At 39.4% G+C, this 14068-nt stretch overlaps 1 protein-coding gene across 20 annotated transcripts in view; it reads left to right on the forward strand.

The window, feature by feature from the left end:
- The window catches only part of plekha7b (pleckstrin homology domain containing, family A member 7b), a 67275-nt gene extending 55438 nt beyond the window's left edge, over window positions 1–11837 (forward strand). For 17 of the 20 annotated variants that reach the window (XM_074666826.1, XM_074666821.1, XM_074666827.1 and 14 more), the window contains 15 exons: window positions 355–426; window positions 1541–1621; window positions 1748–1897; window positions 2618–2719; window positions 2899–3010; window positions 3226–3425; window positions 3891–4082; window positions 4167–4284; window positions 4376–4467; window positions 5484–5708; window positions 7286–7513; window positions 7749–7882; window positions 7999–8147; window positions 9742–9888; window positions 11258–11837. In XM_074666826.1, the coding sequence (XP_074522927.1) occupies window positions 355–426; window positions 1541–1621; window positions 1748–1897; window positions 2618–2719; window positions 2899–3010; window positions 3226–3425; window positions 3891–4082; window positions 4167–4284; window positions 4376–4467; window positions 5484–5708; window positions 7286–7513; window positions 7749–7882; window positions 7999–8147; window positions 9742–9875 (1989 nt within the window). In that variant the 3' untranslated portion in view covers window positions 9876–9888; window positions 11258–11837. Of the gene's footprint in view, window positions 1–354; window positions 427–1540; window positions 1622–1747; window positions 1898–2617; window positions 2720–2898; window positions 3011–3225; window positions 3426–3890; window positions 4083–4166; window positions 4285–4375; window positions 4468–5483; window positions 5709–7285; window positions 7514–7748; window positions 7883–7998; window positions 8148–9741; window positions 11238–11257 lie in introns of those variants that run through there. The other 3 variants (XM_074666823.1, XM_074666830.1, XM_074666841.1) reach the window with 3 other exon arrangements.
- The last annotated feature ends 2231 nt before the right edge of the window (window positions 11838–14068 follow it).

Consider the following 14068-nt stretch of genomic DNA (forward strand, 5'->3'; position numbering starts at 1 on the left):
ATGTTTGTGAATCAGGGAAGTGAAGGATGAGCAGCTTTGGGTTTTGGGGGGTTTCACCCCTCCAAAAAATGCAGAAGTTCTTTCTGCATACAAGCTTCTGCTTTGCTCTTTTTTTATATATATTTATCAGCTCGAGCTCCTGTTTTATGTGGCTATGATTTTTTTCCCTTCCTGTCATTATCTTGTCTTGATCCACCCAGCTTGATTTAAATACCAGTCTTAATTTATTTTGAAAATCTATACAGTTATCATTCTTTCTTCACTGAATATGTTCAAGCAAAGTTGTTCAAAACATGCTATTTTGGTTGCTGATATTGAATACTTAATTGTGTTTGTGACTTTTTTGCATTTCAGGTCACTGGACGGGAGAGTTTTAAAACAGAGAGGCCATCGAGGCCTGTGAAAATAGCAGAAAGTGATGCTGATGTAAGTGACTCCTCCTGTTCTCAGGACTGAGGAACACATTCTGATAAGCACCCTGTATATCCATCTGATTCTTCTCCTTAAGATCTCCACTGCTAACTACTTACAATCCACTAGAGGCACTACTGACTTTAGTCTGACTTTACTGTGTGTTTTGGTGTGGTTTTTATGTGTATGTGTGTGTCTGTTCTTAAGTTGTGGTAAACAGAGGCTGCAGAGGGAGGGGAACGTATGTACATTGCAACACTGTGGGGACACCCATCCACACTGCACAGTGAGGGCCTGAGAGTATCGACCACAGCTTTTATTTTCCTCTCTGCAATTTAAAGGGAAAAATACATGTAATGGGAGTTTTGGGATGTCAGGCTGTTAAATTTTTCAGTTTGATTTGCCTTATCGCGCTCTTCTCACTCTTTGTTTTCTTCTGAATAGAGGTAAATAAGACAGATGTCCTGGCTTTTCATCATTAGCATTGTTCCACTTTAACAATTTATAAGAAATTGCCAGTAAATTTGTCTGAGCAATGAATATTTCATGCAATTAAAAACAACAATATACAGCAGCAAAATAAAAACAGCTTAATTATTAATTGAACAGAATGATAAATAGATCTGAGAAAAAAGACTGTGTGTGAGAAAGACTGTGAACTAGGCAATCTTATGTTGTTTTCATAAACACATAACCCATTTCTGGGAAAACAAATCTGTCACTCTCAATCAGCATGCTTTTCTCCTAACAGCGAATGTGAAAATATGGATTTTTGATTATGATTACTCATAATGGGTATTACCAGAACTTGCTCCCAAAACTAGACAGTATAGAGCCTTTATATATCTCAGTGCTATGATGAGAGGAAATCCTCGGGGCTTTTCACATGGACAAGCCTTATTGACATATTTACTGACACCAGAGACTACAGTAGACAATCAATTTGTCTTATCTGGCTGCTTGTTATGGATACCGCTGAATGAAAACAAGAATGGAACAGTGGACAACATAATGTAGCTCATCAGTCTGGTCAATACCTCACACAGTTTGTAGTACTGTTGAAAAGAGTGATAAAGTGGAGAGGCTGATGCATCCAGTCTTATTGTGTCAATCTGTTTTTCCGCTTTAGGTGAAGTTAAGTCGGCTGTGTGAACAAGATAAGATTCTACAGGAGCTGGAGGCCAGGATACGCGCTTTGAAAGAGGACAAGGTTTATGTCGACATACATTTAAAACAAGCCGTTTTTGTTTTTCTATTTTAACTGTGTATTTGTTTGCGGGTGTGTGACTATAAATCCTCCTTGTGTGATCATCCCGTCTTTCATGTCCTTATCTAGGACAAGTTGGAGTCTGTGTTGGATGTTTCCCACCAGCAGATGGAGCAGTACAGAGAACAGCCTGCACATGCTGAGAAGATTGCCTATCAGCAGAAATTATTACAGGAGGACGTGGTGCACATCAGGGCTGAAATATCCCAAGTTTCCACTGTAAGACAAAAGCTGCACACGCAAGTTCTGTATGAATTTAATGCTAAACACTCCTCCTTTGACGTCTTTGTTTCAAAGCAAGATGATCTGAGTTTAACTGCTCAGACTGATTACTCTCAGATAAACATGCCACACCTTATGTTGTGTTTCTATTGGTTTGGAAACAAGATGCTTACATCTATTTATAAGTTGTTTCCTTTTGATGGCTTCTGCAACTGGTACAGTGTTTCAGATTGAGTGTCACTATCAAAATGAGTGTTTGGGGATTAACCGAAGGTTACAAAGACACTCACAGTACATGCCTCGGCCACTTGGGGAAATGACAGTCAAAACATTTGTTGTTATTCAAAATGATCAGTATTCAAATTAGGTAAGACAAGTTTCATAAGAACATCTACAAAGAATTCATGAGGTGAGGCAACAGTAAACAAAAGTATTATTAGCCCTCAAAAATAACTCTATAATTATACCCAAATAAAGAGAGGCTCTTATCTTTTATGAGACTTCACAAAATACTGAAACAGAATATTAAATAAGGTTTTTTTTTTTTTTTAAAAAAAAGGTTGATTTAAAGTAAAAAGCATGATCTGATGGATGCAAATCAACACTCCTGCTCTACACCCTCCAGCTGCATCTTACTCGGACAGGCTTCCTGTTTGTGTTAAATGTGGCTTTACTTTTTTGTATCACAGACCAAGTGTTTTCTGTGTTGACCTTCAGGAGATGGAGAACGCATGGAATGAGTACAGCCGGCTGGAGAGAGATGTGGACTGGCTGAAGTCAGCCCTGCAGGGACAGATGACTCGCAGTGATCTATCTCAGGTCAGTAGTCTTTATTTAGTATGATTAAAAGTGTTTGCCTGACAATGTAAGCAGCAAAAATAAAGGATACTGTGTTCAAATAATGAGCTTAATAATAGCAAATCTGAACACAAGTCAGTGTGGTTAAAGAAATGTGTCTGTGCATATGTCTTTCTTTGGGTGTGATTCTTTGTGTGCAGCAAGAGAAGGTCCAGATCAGAAAAGAGCTGTGGAGAATTGAGGATGTAATCGCAGGCCTCAGCACCAGTAAAGCCAACTACAAAGTCACTATCTCCTCTGTTACCAACCCAGGTCAGTCAAGTGCAACATGTGGGTTTCATGTGTACAAAGCAAAACATAGTGAAACACAGTAGAAACCACGTGCTCACGCCACTGTAACTCACCGTTAAAGCTCTTAATCACCCACTCAATACTAACGCCTTGAACATTTCACATGGGAAAACGAAGCACTGTCTTACAGCGTGTTTGTATTCATCCTACATGTGCTTATTCGCCAAAATCCTTAGAGAGGAAATTTGTGCCTTCAGTGTCGGCGTCATCAGTGCCTTCTGTGTCTGGGAGCCCGTCTGCTATGGAGATGAGACTGTCCCAGCAGCCACAGCACAGCCCCCACCTCAGCCCTAGTATCCACACCCCCACCCTGTTCTCCAGCCCCAGCCAGCAGCCCTTACAACAGTCTGCAACCATCACCAGTGGGCTTAACTGGGTGAGTTAAGATGTTGACTTAGGTCTCACAGAAAAGTAAGAAGAACAAACAAACAGCATATTTTACATTTCAACTTTAAACTGTCTGTATCTCGTCTGATCTTAATTGGACATAAACATCATGTGTCCAAATGCTGACTGAATATCTACAGCTTTTCTCTTTTGAGTTTTTGATACTTTATTTAATTCTGTGATTTCCTTTATTTCTTCTTTTGCCTGGAGTCTTTAAACTGTGATTTATTAATTAAATAACTGCTTGGTTAAGCTATGAAATAGTGAAAAATTCTTCTCACAAAGATACTGGTATCTCAATTTTATAAAACTGAGAGGACAGTGAAAATGACTGATATCTACTGTTGTCCCTGGTTTAATTACTTTGATATTGCTCTTGCTGGATTTTGCTGTTCAGTGTAAGGCTTGCCTGCTCCTTACGTGTATCCATAGCAAACAGTTTCTCTGCGTGCAGGGTGAGGATGATGTGCCTCCCAGACCTCCTCTACCTCAGCTCTACAGTCCTGAAGAGCATCCTCCTGCTGTGCCTCCGCTGCCCCGAGAGACCACAGTCATCAGACACACTTCTGTACGCGGCCTCAAGCGACAGTCAGATGAACGCAAAAGGGACCGAGAGATTGGCCAGTACACGAATGGAGACAGCAAGGTACACACAGTGTACAGTTTGAAGTGTGTGCTACTGGAGTCTCTAAATATTTGTGTGACACCAATGTTTATCCTTGTATCTCAGGTGGAACTTAGACCTTTCCTGAGTGATCCTGAACTCATGGGTGCTGGAGACAGCTCCAGCCACACTGGCATAATGATACCGTCTGGACCTGAAGGTTACCAGACTTTACCCAGCAGAGGTAAACAGATAGTAGAGCCTGTGTATCTGATTAGATTAGCTGAAGCATATAAAATAAGTCAATACATGAATGTTTTTGGGCTTTTCTTTAGGAGTGGCTGGTTCCTCACTTCGACTGAATCAGTCTTCAAGCATCTCCTCATATGTAACTCTCCGCAGAGCAGCGTCAACTGCTGGTGTAAAGGTAAAGCATTGAGACTTTAACAGTAGAAAGAGAATCAGAAAATTCAAACTCAGTGACGTGAACCCCCGATTTAAAAAGAAACCAAAGATTTTCATGTAAGAATTTAGCAAAAAGTTCAACTGTTTATTTTTAGGAGTTAAAGCTGGTACTTATTTTTGAAGTCTTGAAATAAATGCCCTCCAAAACATATAGCCAGAAGTCCCTACAGGTGCGCAGTCAGTGGGGGTTTTGTTTTTTATTTCTCCTACATATATTCAATTCTTTTGTAAACTGTTATGAGAGAATGAGGACAATCTTATTTATTGGTTTGTAGTGTAAAAGTTATATTGCCTAATACAACAATAATATTAGTTTACTTGTGCATGTGTCAATATTGTGACTGTAACAGCCTTCCTGTAATATTTATATCCTTTATTGATCAAAACCATAGGCTGTATAAAACATGGACATAGTCTCGCCGATGTCACCCGTCTGTTTCTGAAACGAAAATGAAGCATTGTCTCATATTCCCAGACCAGGGGTTGCCGCTTGATCAAAAATCACTTGGCAAAAGCTCATGTTCATACCACAGACTCATGTAATATTTTATTTTTGCATCAGAAACAAAGCCTTAAAGGTACTTTTCTTCTATCATTATTTGAAGTCAGAACATGTCATAAGCTTTAGGTATCAGCTTTAATGAATCAATTAATAAATGTAATAAATACACAAAAGACAGTAGTATTAAGTTAATGTCTGAATGGTCAATGCTTTCTAATATTCATTCAAAAGAGTTAAAGCAAATATTTTGTGATTTGCTGAGTCAAGCCTTTATTATGCTGTTTTATCATAAGTTCCAACCTCAGCTAGCCTGAAGTATATAAATACAGATTTTTTTTGTCATATTTTTCACTCCTTCTCTCCATTGAAAACGTTAGTGTCATATGTTGGGTTTGATTTTATTTTTCTCCCCATCGTTGCCTTCCTCTACACCTTTTGCTCATGTTATCATCTCTCTTTCCTCCCACTCCTCTCAGGAGAGACCAAAAAGTGCCTTGGAGCGCCTGTACTCTGTAGACCCGGCGCAGCAGCAGCAGAGGGGGAAGATGAGTGCTGATGAGCAGCTGGAGAGGATGAAGAGGCACCAGAAGGCCCTCGTACGCCAGCGCAAACGCACCCTGAGTCACGGGGACCGCCACTCCTCTTCTTCGCCACGCCCCTCGTCCTCGTCCTCGCGCCCCCTTTCAGCAGACATGGGATCAGTATGTCACTAGAACAATATCGCACGTCACCCTCTCATGCATGACGAGAACCAGCCTGAGAGCGATGGTCTACAGTAGTATGCATGCCTCTAGTCTGTCTTTTCTCTGGTCCTGACATCACAGCGTTAAGAGTAATACAAGAAATTAGTTCACAAATTCACTGTGTGCCTTTAACTGTGCATATACTTGATTTTTAGACTTAAGGAGCCGTTTTACAGCTAACAGCAAGAAAGCACATATATATTACAAATAGTAATAATGACAACTACAGCAATAATCATGTTTCTTTAATCCTGTGTTTTCTTTATGTAACTAGTCAACGTGTTTTCTTTGAGTAAGGCCTTTACAGCAAATAGCTCCTACTCTGTGCCTAGCACTCACCTTGAACACAAAAAGGGTTCACCGTACTTATGCTATTGTAAAAAGGGTTCATTAAAAAGTGGAAATAATGGCAACTATTAATAGTAGTCAGTCCTTTGCTCATGAATTTTTTGCTTTGCAATCTCATAACACAAAAATAATCTTAGACACAGGCCTTCCAGCCGTTGACACCTCATTATTTATTCACTGGTAAAGATACTAACACGTCTTTGTCCATTCACCCTCATACGTCCTCACTGACTCACTCTTTCCATTTCATAGTGTTTGTTTTTTCTGTGTTATCACCGTACTAGCATCCTGTTTCCATCCTATGACCATGTTTTGTGCATTCACAAGTGTTTCCTCCTCTTATTTAGCTTTCTGTGAGAACGTCCATTCATTTTCATGTCTGTGTGTATGAATGTGTGAGAGAGGAAAAGTGCCTTCTTAGTTTCTACTGACCAAAACATCTACATACACTGAGCAATGCATATTTAAGCCTTACTAATCTGAACCTATTCATGGCATTTTTCTTTCTGGATTCTTTTAGCTTAAGTCAGGTTATATTGAAAGGGCCTAAGTGTTAATGAGCTGGGGCTTGTGTTGTGAAATTTAAGAACTTTGTGAGATGTAGCCCTTCATTTAGATCATACTAATGTGTATGGCATCTATCAATTTCAGTGTCTGCTCAGTATTTTTTTATCTGCTAATATATTGTCAGTTTTAAGAATCCTTTTTTAATGTGAATGCTTGAAAATAAATAAACATTATTTTCTAATGAACTCATATTTCAATGTTTTATTATTTGTCATATTTATCTCCAAGTACGTACATTACATCCTGTTTGGTGAAACTGTCCTGAGTGTGTGAGCATGCTGATCTGTCCTGTTTGTTTCAGTGGTGATGTGCTGTCCTCTGTACCAGTACTGTAGAGGGTTACAGCATGCTGTTCTTTGAGAAATCATTTAAGCATGCATAGCATAGCCATGCATGCTCCCTCATTTTTCTTTTTCACACCTGTACCTTAACACACACAGATACACAATCTGAACCGTGTAACAGCATCATAGTTGAACAGGACTTGTTACATGAATTTATGTAACAAGCAAGTGAAAAAAGTTTTTCTGACATTTACTTGATGAACAAAAACAGCTGATGGGGGACTGATGAAGGTGTTTCATGTAAAACACTGTATTTTTCCTGTTTGCATTGTCCAGTGGAAGAGGGAGCAGGAGTTTGACCTGCAGTTGCTGGAGAGGGCTGTTCAGGGGGAGGAAGCACAGGGAGTAAGGAGCGTTCAGGGGGAGGAAAGACCTCCCGAGCACAAAGAGAGACCTCGCCCTCACTCTGACGAATGGCTGACCTTCCGTTCCACAGCCACCACCCCTCCCATGGATAAGCCCAACCTGGAACCACTAGACTATGACCTGGACCTTAACAAAGAGGTAAGTTATCTCACTGGATGCAAAACAGTACCAAAAAATTACAACAAAGATACAACTCATCCAAATCACCTTTTGGCTTCTACGATCACTAGATATTCAGTGAGTGTTTGGCTCTTTGTCCACGCCAATCCTCACATCCCTCAGCTGTGCAACTAAAATGTTTTTAACTTGATTGTAAGAGTGACGAAAAGCAGCAAGGTGTTACTGTAACACACACCATTTCTGTTCTGTACAGCTCTCTAAACCTCAGAAAGTGTTGATTCCTGAGCGCTATGTGGATTCAGAGCCTGAGGAGCCTCTCAGTCCTCAGGAGGTTGAGGAACGCCAACGTAAAGTGGAGCGCATCAAGAATATCTTGGCAAAGTCCAGGTCAATGAAATAGAGTCATTCTGTGTTACTGATCCTGAGGTTCAAAATAGTTGCACATCACTTCCTTCAGATCATGTTTAGTGAGTCTGTTGTTTGTGTGTTTGTGTGTGGGACAGTGTGCAGAACCTTGCATCAACAGTACCAGTGGATAAACCAGATGCAGGGCTCACTGCCCTCGACTCTGCTCTGCAGGAGCAGGAGAGGATCATCACTATGTCCTACGCGCTCGCTTCAGAGGCTTCACTGAAGAGCAAACTGGTGGCAGGTCAGTCATTTACATAAACTGAAATTATTTTCCATTCATGTGAGCCTGTTGGAAATGTATGTTTATACATCTTTGCTTTTCAGAAGAGCGTAAAACCTGTTCTCTGAAACACTTGCAGATGTAATTACTGTATCTGTACTGGATAAAAACGCGTACCAGCACTGCCAGGTTCAGTAATCTTTTTCACAGCTTTAAATTGACATCTTTGGGTTTAAGGAGGGATAATGGGGAAAACTGGATTGATGAAGTGGAGATGAGAAGGGCGTTAGGTGCAGAGTCAAGCAATAAGGCTGTTCATTTTCTAATAACTGAACATTATTCCTTCTTAGGAGTGCAGATAGCCTCTAATTGCAACCCGTGTAGAATCTTTCAGACAGGGGAGGAATTGCTTGATGGGGCCGTTTTGTGTGCTGATCAATGACCCAGTCAAACTCCACTCTCCTTCTGCACACTGCTGCTGCTGCTTTGAACATAGCTCTGAACCTGCATAAAAGACACTGCACGCACTTTTCATCTTTTTCATACTCTACAGCAGACAGGCAAGTTCATTTTCACTGTAGCTACTGCAGGTTGTCAGTCTGTCTGTCTGCCTCACACACACACACACTCACACATACACAGACACACACACATACACATATATCTGTCACACATAGTAACACTCAAGTTGTCAGCGAGTGTGGAAGCTTAATATGCACAGTGAGGCAAAGTCAACAATTATAACATTATTTCCAGCACTGAGAAATGTCAGAGAATATAACTGGTGGCATCTTGTCAGAAGAGACTGAATCACTGACTCTCTCTTTGGTGTTAAAGGAAGATACGGAGGTGCACTTTCAAATCCCTGAATTAAAGAAGTGTCTTTTTTAACCATATTATGCAGGAGACACTTCAATGAAAGCTGGCACACAGGCAGGAATATGCAGCACTGAAATCAGTTACAGTCAATATTAAAGGGCTGTTGTTAATATTTAATTTGTTTTTCTTAATTGTGGAATATTTAGCCTTTTTGGAATGGTAAATTTGGGATAATGAAACTGATAATGATGAAAAAATCTTTAATTTAGCACTGAAAATTAAAATCAAATTACTAGGGAACTACAGAACTGAAATATTCTTGCAGTGGCTCTTCAATGATTGATATTAACCGATCAAATGGTCGCCCTCCACTTGTGCTTTCTACACACCTACCCTAACTTAACACTTAAGATTTACTCTTTTTCACTGGCAATGATTGATAGTAGATTTCTGAAAAAAGATAATTGATTCATACAGGGGCCAGGTTTACACATAACTTTTTAAAACCTAACTGCTTTCTTTGTTACGCTGGAGTTTAATTCAATTAATATACTTTCAGAGTTCTGGTGCAATACTGCAAAAAAAAAAAAAAAAAAAAATATATATATATATATATATATATATATATATATATATATATATATATATATATTATGACAACATTTTTTTTCGATCACAGGACGTTAAAGTGTAGCTAACAGGTTATAAAACCCCAAGCATCAGCCAATCTCTCCCACTTCTGGTCTTTTGACTAAAACCACGGATGTTTTCTCCTTCTCTGTTTTCTTCTCTATAGTCCCACCACAGGCTAACCTCCCCACACCTCCTCCCCCACCTCCTCCTCCACCCCCTCCTCTTCCTCCTGTATCTGCTGTTTCTGTGGCGCCTCCCTCTCCTCTAAGCAACGGAATTCATTACACGTTTGTCTAATCCGAGAAATAAAGTAAGGCCTAACTGCATGTTTTATAGTGCTAATGTTTTCAAGGCCTCACTAATCCTCTCTCTAACAGGAGGCTTCTGCGTGCTCTGCACCTCCCTGCATGCTCACTGCTGTGCTGTGATTGTAGGAAACAGGTTAGGGAAGCCCTGCCTCTGCTCCCATTATAATCCAAACAAACATCTGCAGGCAGTCGGCTCATCTCACTGTGATAATTGTCTGTAAATTGTTTTCTTTTTTTCTTTTTGTACTGCTGCCAAAATATTTATGGATGGATGAGGAAAGAAAGGGCTCCAGCTAACAAGACTATTCGTAGAATTGTGTATAATTAACAAAGGAGACACCTTTTGATTTAGCACTTTGACAGCTCAGTAGTCAGCACAGCTGCATTCCTCACCATCAATTAGCTCCCCATCTGTAGCCTGGAAGAAGAGACAAGTCAGAAAAAATGCAGCTATCACTGATGTTACTGTTCATGCAAAAAGAAGGTGTTAGTTTTTGTCTTATTAAAAAACTTCAACAGCTGACACCAGCAAATATCTGATTATAAATTTCATTCCTAGATTCTTTAAATATGAGAGTTAACTCTACAGTAACCAGGAGGTGATGACGTTACTGGCAAGTGAAAAAAAATTGCCAAACACGAGCACACAGACATAAAATCACCAAGTATTGATAAAGCAATGTGTCCATCTATGATATTTTGACCTTTCACCTATTGGCATAGTGTGGCATTAAATAAAAAGAAAAGCAGTTGAGTGAATGAATGCATGATTATTTAAGTAATCTTAAGTCTCTGAAAACTTGTGTGAATGCATGCTTACTGTTCTGTGTGATACTTAGTCTCACACTTCTGATGAGACACCTCTGACTGACTGGTAAAGATCAGGACAACATTTAAGAACATTTACTGGACTGGTTTCATGGAAGTTGGTGAAATGTTGTGGCATGGGCTTAGAAAGAAATTAAGACATTTTGGATCTTCGGGACCCGAAAGTTATGAATTATGACACAGAGACTTCATAGCTTTGCCACAATAATGGAGTGCACATAAATAAGTACTTTGTCATAGCTACTGGTAATATCTTGCACTTGCAGATTTCCATAATTAAAAGGACAGGACAACTGGCCTTTGTCATATGATCATGCTCCTAAAAGACAGATCAAGGTTTAAGCTAACAATCACAAGTATGTGGGTGCATGGAGGAGAAACAACCTCTGAAAAGAAAATTGAATCCTGCACTCACAGTATTGACTTTATTCTTAACTCACTGTGGGTCAAAAACAGTGAAACAAAATCCATTTGAAATTAAATGTGTTTTGTTTGATCAATCATTCTGTTTTCACTCTGACTCTTTCTTTTTTTCCCTTCTAGCTCAAGCAATTTCTGGACACTGAGGTGCTATTCTTCAATAAAAAATACTGGATTCTGCAAGAAAAGAAGATTTTGTTTCAGTTTTTATTCTGCAGTACTGAAACTGAACAAAATATTTAACTTGATCTTGAAGGCTCAAGCAGAATTGACTGTTTCTAAAAAGTGACATAATGACAGAAGACTTTGTAATGAGAGCTGCTGTGCATATTAACTATGTCCATAAATGTAAATCTCATAGTAATAAAAATATTTTCTACATGTCATTGCACTTTGATTGTACACTGTATCATGTTTTCAAGGTACGACTGAATGGCTTTTACTTGCAGTATGTTCTCAACCGGGAGCCTGGTTGTATTTTTGTTTGATTTGTCAGGTACAGAATGTTAAGAGGCAGAGGTACTTAAAGCATCATTATGGTAGTATTTTTGTCGAAACTAAGATAATATTCTTACACCAAACCACTTGAAGTATCATCTGTATGTACCTGTAGCACTGCCAGTCTCCTTTTAGCTTGCCAAATGAATTTTATTTTTGCTTACATCAGGATGAAAATAACCTTTAACATATTTTCAGTGTGACTGGGAGAAGGTTGCACAATGGAAATTTATAAAAATGTGAATATTAAAGATATTAACACAATATCCGGTTCATCACTTGTTTCTTTTTTCATCTTTTCAGTCAAATGGCAATACAACATCTCCCAAATGTCAATTCAGTACCTTCAGATCATTTGTCTTCATACATCACTAAGTCATAAACATTTCTTTATAAACCACCTCAATATTATTCAACTTTCCCCTGGTGAGATATCCTCGTTGCTGTGTACCCAGGAAGGCTGAAACATTTACATAATGCTCCCGAAGAGAGAAACTGTTATACTTCACCACAAAGGAAAAAGGAGAAAAGTTTCAGCTGACATTTCAGTACTGCTCCGTTATTGAGCTGTGTTAAAGACACCTTTTATCAAGGGTTCAAGTTTATTCTTTGCTTTTCAAGCATTGGTTGACAAAATCATTCCACTGGGTCAAAATCTTTTGTCCACAGACAATAAGTCACACTTTTATTGTCAAATATCGCAGCTTCTGGGGTTGTACTGCACAGTGCCGTCTGCTTTTTGGGGAAGTTCAAAATGTCCTCATGAAATCTAAAGGTTCAGGTTTTTATTTGTACTATGATTGAGAAATAAGACAGAGAAGTACAACTTCAAACCGAAAGAGCCTTTGTTCTCACACATATTTCGCTAAAGCACTCATTGAGCGCATCTTTATTCTAATCATGTACAAAGAAAAAGTACAAAATGTGCACTCATCATAGCTCCAAGATTCTGTTTGAACTTCTACATTGATTGCCTTGACCCATTAAACTTCACGCTATTATTTGAAGAGGGAACCAGACTATGGCATGCTCAAAGGAGGTGAACTTTCAATACAAAAAAAAGAGAGGGAGAGAGAGGGGCTTCTTGAAATGTTTCTTAAGTTCAAAGCTTTCTCCATCTCAAAAGGGCATTTTTAATTTCTTGTATTTTCAAGCAAGAAGGTGGATACTAATAACTCTGGATTCTGAAGAACAGAATTCATATCTTTAAATCATGAACTATGTCTCCATTGCAATTGTAGAAAGAAACCCCTGAGAAATTCATGTATTGAACTTATGATTCAAAAAGAAAAGAATATAAGACACATAATTCCTCTCAAATATACTTTTTATGGTTGCTATTATTGATTAATGATGCACTATTCAACACATATTTATCCTCTATCACCCTGGCACACACACATGGAGAATGTAACGCAAACATGATTAGTAGATGCAGCACCTTCGCTCTTTTTTGCTTGTCTTAGCTGTTGTGTTTGGCTCCCTCCCGAGTGACATCTTCATCTTTAATTGGAGAGTAATTACTTTCCCCCGCCTGCATCGTGGTGTGCTTTGAACACACCTGAGAGAGAAGAGGCTGCACCTCCCTGAGAAGCCTCCTCCTCCTCCTCTTAGCCTGCATCTCTCCTCCAGGATCAGGGGCCCCACAGCGCCTGCTGGCCCTGGTGGCAAGAAGTAGACCCTTTGCATCCTCTGTTGTGCTTATTTTGCAATAAAATGGGATGTTTTTCCCTCCTCCTGAAAAAAAGCACCCAGGACCCTCCACTGAGGATTGTGGCATTTCCATGTATTGACGTTTGGCTGCTGGTTCATATACATTTGTTATTCTCTGCTCTGGACTTCAAAGAGAATGAGAGAGGGCCTATTATGCTAATTGAGTCCTGTTCTGTTAAACGCAATCAAGGCCTCCTGCATTAATCCTTTACTAAACACTCACTGGCTTCAAAAATGCTTTTCAGATGAGACACTGTGTGGTTTCCTGACAGGGGTGTGAGGGTGTTGATTTTGTAGAAGTAAATATAAGGTAATAGGTTTGTAGCGGTAAATAAAATGTCTCTTTTTGAGTCGCATAAATCAAAGGGCCTCATGTCTGTGTTTAGAATATAATTAAAGAGACTGATCAGGTTGAAGCTTTGACTTTTTCTTCTCTATATGTCAGTTTTTTTTATCTCTTCCTGCTTGAAAGGAGGAGTCTGCTGAGACCACACTGAGGAGTCTGACCTTGTTCTCAGGTCTACATTGTTCACTGCACCACACACTGCATTTGTAACACATTCACACTTTCCCCCTGACAGAAGAGGAGAAAAGAAAGAAAGCCAACACTGATTCCCAGTGATACCTATTTCCATCACATAAATATTATTGTTCCTCTCCGTGAGTGTCTGAGGGGTTAGATTACAGTGGAGGCACAGCCGGCGCCTCCTTTGCGCACTGTGG

The sequence above is a fragment of the Halichoeres trimaculatus genome, unplaced genomic scaffold (genome assembly GCF_033239565.1).
Source record: "Halichoeres trimaculatus isolate MK-OKI-2021-1 unplaced genomic scaffold, fHalTri1.1 fHalTri1_scaffold_3, whole genome shotgun sequence".
NCBI lineage: Eukaryota > Metazoa > Chordata > Actinopteri > Labriformes > Labridae > Halichoeres > Halichoeres trimaculatus.